A 7,253-nucleotide genomic window follows, 5' to 3' on the forward strand; every position below is an offset into this window, starting at 1 on the left:
CCCAGGGATCCCCTTCCCTCCTTTTTCCTAATTTTGTTTAGTGAATGAGAGGAACCTTAAACAGACAGTCAGGTACTCCAGAGTACTTAGAGACAGGTCTCAGAATAAAATACTGCGTATCTCAATGGATCCTAACTCTCAGCAAAACATTAGAAATGTTATGCCTGCTTAAAGTCAAAATATCCCTTTTAGGAATATCATTGACTAAACTGTAAATCCCCCCGCCAAAAAAAAAAAATACTATTCAATAAATTGCCCCACTCTGCCACAGAAAGTGGACAGACAGGCCTTTCTCATTATATTGCTGCCAATTACATCCTAATGATCTCTAACAGGAACATGGAATGCAGGAAGGATGTGATGCTCTCCCTCCAGACTCGTCCTGTAACATATTTGTATGAGATTTTTTAATTCAATATTTCAAAAGTCCAAATCCTGCCATGGAAATCTTAGAGTCACCACAAGTCTTTAAGAGCACCTCAGAATTGTACTGATGATTTAAAAAATATGTACCTGGAAATGTGTGGTAAATGACAAAGTGCCTTAGGAATAAAGAGCTTAGGTATGTATACACACATATCCACACAAACACAGATTTCTTCTAATATAGTCTTCTTTTACAACTTTAAAAAATGCTACCCAGAGAGGTTAAGTAAACACACAGCACATTAACAACAAAGGTGAATATTTTCACTTGGGCAAACAAGTTTTTGTGGAGTATCCTGATATTCTTATGGAAAAGTCAGAAAAATGTGGACTGAATGAAGGAGCACAGGTCAGATCAATAAAGATCGCTATCCTGAGGCTTTATATATTAGCTTTGCGTTTTACGAGGGTAACTAGCAATACTTCAGGAAATGAATTGGAAGGAACCCTAAAACTAGTGCAAACGACAACACAACACTAGCTTAGGAAAGTAATACAAGGCTCTTAATGAGAGGGAATAAACTGAAGTGTAAGCACAGAGCATCATAAACTGAGATGCAGACGGCTGATCAACAAGATGTGGGTAGGGGAGGGTGAGTTTAAGACAGGACTGATTTCCAGATTTCAGGCTCCGATATCCGGTTATATAAAAATACCACTCAGATGGTAAATTTACATGCAGTAGGGAGTACAGAGACTGGATTTGGTGGCTGTGATGACAACTTTACTTTGGGACATATAAAAGGTTTTGGACTGCTGTGGAACATTCAAGATATCTAGCTACTATCTGAAAACAAAAATTAGGAAAATTCTGTGTAATTTTATTAGTAGTGTACTTTTTAAAAGTTTTTATATAAATTTCAGTGTGTTAACATACAGTGTAGTATTAATTTCAGGTATACTATATAGTGATTCAACACTTCCATTCATCACTTGGTTCTCATTGTAAGTGTTAATATTGCACTTTTAGGGGCACCTGGGAGGCTCAGTTGAGCAACCAACTCTCTTGATTTTGGCTCAGGTCATGATCTCAGAATTGTGAGACCAAGCCCCGAGCTGGACTCTGAGCTAGGTGAGGAATCTATTTCAGATTCTCTCTCTCCCCCTCTGCCCCTACTCAGCACACGTGCGCTCTCTCTCTCTCTAAAATAAGTAAATCTTTTTTTTTAAAATAGTGCATTTTTAATTTACTGCTCCAGAAAGCAGAACTAGGGTGAGTAGATAGATAGAAGCTACCAAATGGCAGATTTTTGGTCAAATACATCCAGGCAACAGATGCAATCAATGTACATAATACATAGAATTCCACTGTAACAATTCAAGAAAAACATTTGTTGAGTAAATACTATATTTAGAAACTGTGCAAAATTTAAGAAGTACAAAATAAATAAGACATTACTGTCTAGAAATTGACAGGGAAGACAACTTATAAACAAGTGATTATAAAATTACCAATGTGTGCAATTATACAGCAGCATGTAAAGAGGATGAGAACAGAGTTAAGAAAGGAAACACAAAGAACATTAGGCAAAGGAGATGAAAAGATGACTGAGAAGCAAGTGATCAAGGGAGAAGGAGAAAATTTCAAAAAATAACAGGAAATGGTTAACAATGTCAGACTGACACAGGCCAACATTACAAGAGTGAATACCCTACACGACAACTACAGGTCTTGAGAGGTGAGAGCAGAGCAATGATTCCCAACCCAGTTATCACCAGACCTCTAGGGTAACAAAAAGGCTCTGTAAACTACTCAATATTTCAAAATACTTTTTCAGAATTGTACCAGTTAGATAGAGCTAACTTCTTCACCTCTGACTGGAATTATATTAGATCAGTGCAGGAACATCACCATCTTATATCTGTTTGAAGTCCTGATTAGTAGTTATCTGATAAAAGGAGGAAGTGAATAATTACTTAGTATGTAAAATATGGGTTTTACACAGAGGAGGAAATAAAAGTAACCCTTAATACTTAAAAATCTAAACTCAGGGGCTAAAATGTTGGGCCACAGGGATCCCTGGGTGGCGCAGCGGTTTGGCTCCTGCCTTTGGCCCAGGGCGCGATCCTGGAGACCCGGGATCGAATCCCACGTCGGGCTCCCGGTGCATGGAGCCTGCTTCTCCCTCTGCCTATGTCTCTGCCTCTCTCTCTTTCTCTCTCTGTGACTATCATAAATAAATAAAAACTTAAAAAAAATAAAAATAAAATAAAATGTTGGGCCACAGCTAATAAGAATATGCTTAACACATAAAAATGATCTGTGCTTTGATTCAAAACGTTGGTTTGCTATTCAGGGGACTGAAGACATCTAATTTGAATGTAGTTCAGGTGGAAGAGACTCTATGGTTTTGTTGATTTTAACCTCATCTTAAGCCAATATGTAGTTCCAAAAAGGCCATTCTAATATTAAGCTACATTGATAGGATTGTGCACAAGATAAGAAATGATAGAACAGTTTTAAATGTTTGCTACTCAATAATACATCTGGAATGGAATGGCTCACTGCCATATTTCAAACTTTAGAACATACAACTGTACACCATCCAGAGGAAGAACTGGATATTCTGTCTATAAATGAAAATGCTCAAAAGCTGTCTTCAGACAGTAGAAGGGATGTCATAAACACAGGGAACAGTGGACTTTTAATTAATCGCTCCAGAAGGCAGACCTAGGATAAGTAGATAGACAAGTTACTGAACGGGAGGTTTTTGGTCAGATTGAAAGATCTCGTGAACTATAAGAATAATTGTTCCACTTGGCAGACACTGTTCAGTGTTCATTGGCACATGAGTTCTATGAACTCATGTGCCATTGAACGTTTCTATACAAAAGATGATTCATCTTTTGTTGTTCACACTATATAATAATTGCATGGCTAATTGCATGTGCTCTCATAATTGCATGGGAGCTTTGAGGGAAGGAGTGTGGTCCTACTCATCCTTATGGCCCCACAGAATCTGCAGAGAACTTGGAGTACAGCTAGCGCTCAATATCTTCAGAACTAACAGGTGAATGAAAGGAATGAATGCTTTAAGAGCCACTTCACTGGGAAGAAGGCTGAATGAGATGCCACCCTGAACCCCTAAAATTCTAAGGTGTCCCTAGTACAAAGTCCTCATCAAGACCTCATTTTGCTTCATAACACAGCAAGGGAATGGTATGTATATAGAATGGGCTCTGGTATGTGATCAACAGCACAGTTAGACTAACCTGACCCAACATTTTTATTTGAAATGCTAAAATTAACTTTATTCTCCTTACCAAACTAGAAAACATATAATTCCTAATCTTTATATTATGAAAACTTCAATGAATGCTTACATATTAAAAAACTGATGTGAATATGTGAAACACAGAAGAATCTAGAGAATATGAGAATTTCAAAAATCTTGTTCTTTAAACATACAAGTGGCAATAGGCATGCAAAGAGCCAGCAGTTGACATTAAAAAAAAAAAAAAAAAAAAAAAAAAAAAAGGGATCCCTGGGTGGTGCAGCGGTTTAGCGCCTGCCTTTGGCCCAGGGCGCGATCCTGGAGACCCGGGATCGAATCCCACGTCGGGCTTTCGGTGCATGGAGCCTGCTTCTCCCTCTGCCTGTGTCTCTGCCTCTCTCTCTCTGTGACTATCATAAATAAATAAAAATTAAAAAAAAAAAAAAAGGAATGGATCACATTGAACTTTGGGTGGTTGGGGGTAGGTAGAGTGGGAGGGGAGGAAAGGACTGAGAAAAAGAGAAAAAAAAAAACTGCAAAATACTCCAAGAAATTAAAAGTTACAGGGTCAGATCCAGATGCTATCTGGATAATTTTTCCTCACTTTTTGCATAAACTTTTTAGCTTTATCACATCATTAAGAAATACTACCACAGACTGGTTGTAGAAATAAGGTAAAAAAACATTAACCAGTGGATTTGGTTTCTGGATTTTTAACTTCTAGTTAAAAATACAGTAAGGAGAAGAGTTTGAAAGTACCACTCTGGGAACAGGACTATCAAAAGTTAGAAGTAGGTCTTGCTTCCAGTGCTTTCCCATCATTTTAGCTAAAGAAATGATCTGAAATGCGTCTGAATGTGTGTCTTGTATGTAACAGGTAATCAGTCTCTTAAAATAAAAATACACACTCAGCTAAAGTTATTTTGGAGACCACAGGACCTGACAAAAAGGAACCTCCAGAAGGGTAGGCTACCAGTGACTAGTCAGTCACCAAGATAGGAAATCCTCCGAAAAGTTTTACTTGGAAGGAAGACACATAAAATGTAAGCTAATAATGATATAGCTAAAGGTACCCTGGACATCTGTACAGATGATGTGAATCCATCCACGCGTGCACCCACACAGGTAAATTTTACAGACTACTTTCACTGTCTGAGCTAAGCTAAAAGTGAGACAGGAGCTGGAAGACGCTGCAGGCTCTCACATAAATATCCTAGACGTGTGAATGTTAACTTCTACAATATCCTCCTTAACAACAAAGCAAAAACATAGACGCTTCCTTGCAGATAGTATGTTTTTGGAACGAGAGAAAAATACACCCCGATGCCAAGCACCTCATCTGGCTAGGTAACAGATAACGGAGCTGCTTTTTTGAAAATGTTGAGTGTTGTTGACGCTATAACACTCAGTGGACTGATAGTATGTTTCTGGAACAAGAGAAAGCTACACCCCGATGCCAAGCACCTCGTCTGGCTAGGTAACAGATAACCAAGGTACTTTTTGAAAATGTTGAGTGTTGCTGACACTGTAACACTCGGTGGAGCGGTCCTACCTGCAGGGTTCTAAGAGCGTGCGTGTGTCATTCCAGGATGTGTTTACTTCTCTTTCTTAGTTGGGGGGGGCGGGGGGAGCAGTTTTGAGGGCTGGGGGTGGAGGGATGGGGGATAACGCTTAAGGATATTGAGAAATGAACCTCCTGCCAGATTTCCCGGCCGCCCTACAGCACCAAACGGAAGGGTAGGGACGGACGGAGAGTGCCACGCAGCGAGGGCTCCGGAGAAGGGACCAAGGAGGGTCAGGACCCGGTGGGCGGCAAGGCGGGGCCCGCGGGCGGCGGAGGGCCGCGGGGAGGGGGGGTGCCCGGGGCTCCCCGGCCGGTCCCGGGGCCCCCTCCGCAGGCCCGCACCCGAGCCCCTCCGCGCCGCGGGCGCCGCACCTGCCCGTGCACCGGCTCCTCCCCGCGCGGGCCGCGGGCCGAGGCCGCCGGGACCGCCAGGGCCGGAGCGAGCGAGCCTTCGGGCCCGAGGCGCGGGCGGGACCCCCGCCCCCCCGCCCCCCGCCGCGGCCTCCCGGCGCCTCGGAGCCCCGCGCCCGGGCGCTGCCCCTCCCCCGCGCCGCGGCCGGCCTCCACTTACCTTCAATCGCCATGATGTGCTCGCCCTGGACCGCACCAACTGGATGGCGGGGGCGGCGGGCGGAGGACGCGGCGAGGCCGCCAGCCAGAGGGGCGGGGCCGGCCCCGCGAACGCCCGGCTGCGCGGCCCGCAGGGGAGCCGCGGGCGGGGCGGGCCGGGGCGGGGCGGGGCGGAGGAGCCCCCCACCCCCCGCGAGCGCCCGACTGCCGGCCGCCGGGGCGATGGAACCTTCCCGGGCCGCCGCCGCGGCCGCCAGCACGTGACGCCGCCCCGCCCCCGCCCCCGCCCCCGCCCCCGCCCCCGCCCCCACCCCCACGGCGCCTCGCGTCCGGATTCGAAACAGGTGCCCAGCCCGGGAGCCCCGGCCCCGCGCCCCAGGTCGGCAGAGGCGGCCCCGCCCCGCCCCGCCCCCCGGGGCTTCCGTGGTCCCCCCGGGACGGCGCGGGCCGGGGATGCGCTTCAGGACCATGGACAGGTCTCCTCGCTGGCAGCCCGGGCTCCGGGCTCCGGCCTCCCAACCTCTTCGGCGTTGGTTTTGCCTGAATCCGTCAAGCACCCGCCTCAGACCCCTGCTCTGGGGCCAAGAGACAGCTAGTTGGCAAAAAGCAAACAGGAGAAAGGCATCCTAAGGACGGCGGCTTCCTGTCCCTATCTCTCTTTGTCTCTCTATCACACACACGCAAATTCCTGATAGAGCTGGCCACCACCCTGAGCTTACTGTTCCCCTTGGAAATAGGAGTTGACATCTATCGGCCCATTATAAGCACGCATTTGAGGCCATACGGAAGTAGGGATCAGACAGACGGTTTGACAGACTTTAAACTGGCAGACCTGTGGGTGTTATGAACAGTCACAGGCCAGCCTGGAACACCGGCCTCGAGGGTCCCCTTGATTTTTGCCTGAGCTACCTGGCACACTCAACCATTTACCCAACTCACAACTTCGTTTGGTTACTCTGAGGATCTGGACAATCCACCACACTGAGGAATGGGGAGTTTACTGATTCCACCAGGCAGACAAAATGCTAACTCCTAGTGCAAGGTAGCTATTTGGGGACGACACAAGAAGAAAAGATTTTGCACTTATGTAAGTGAGGTTGGACTGTAAATCTAGAGCAGAAACTGTCTTTCATTTCTTTTATGTAATCTCTTCCTCAGTCATGGCTTATGTTCAGTAGACATTCATTCTTTACCATTTTCATTAGTTCAGCGAATATTTGTGGAACCAGGCACTGTGCTAAAAGCCGGTTATAAGCAAGAGTTGTTATTGAAGAAACCAATGAATTCTACACAGAAAATACTTAAATGTTCATTTCAGGGAAGCTCGGTGTTTGTGTGTGTTTACCCTAGATATCTATGAGATGCAGATAAAATATGTATAGTGCCAAAGATACGTTCTCCAGGTAACCTCCTATAAAGAAAAAAAAAATCTTAAACTCCAAAGCATTAATTTGAACTTGAAACTGACAGTTCTGAGT

At 45.3% G+C, this 7,253-nt stretch overlaps 1 protein-coding gene across 4 annotated transcripts in view; it reads right to left on the reverse strand.

The window, feature by feature from the left end:
• SYT14 (synaptotagmin 14) overlaps positions 1-5,881 on the reverse strand; it is a 211,357-nt gene extending 205,476 nt beyond the window's left edge. The window contains exon 1 of one of the 4 annotated variants that reach the window (XM_072831179.1): positions 5,777-5,881. In XM_072831179.1, coding sequence (XP_072687280.1) covers positions 5,777-5,789 — 13 coding nt within the window. In that variant the 5' untranslated portion in view covers positions 5,790-5,881. The remainder of the gene's footprint in view (positions 1-5,776) is intronic. The other 3 variants (XM_072831178.1, XM_072831180.1, XM_072831182.1) reach the window with 3 other exon arrangements.
• Between the last annotated feature and the right edge of the window lie 1,372 nt (positions 5,882-7,253).

Source organism: Canis lupus, chromosome 6, assembly GCF_048164855.1.
Source record: "Canis lupus baileyi chromosome 6, mCanLup2.hap1, whole genome shotgun sequence".
NCBI lineage: Eukaryota > Metazoa > Chordata > Mammalia > Carnivora > Canidae > Canis > Canis lupus.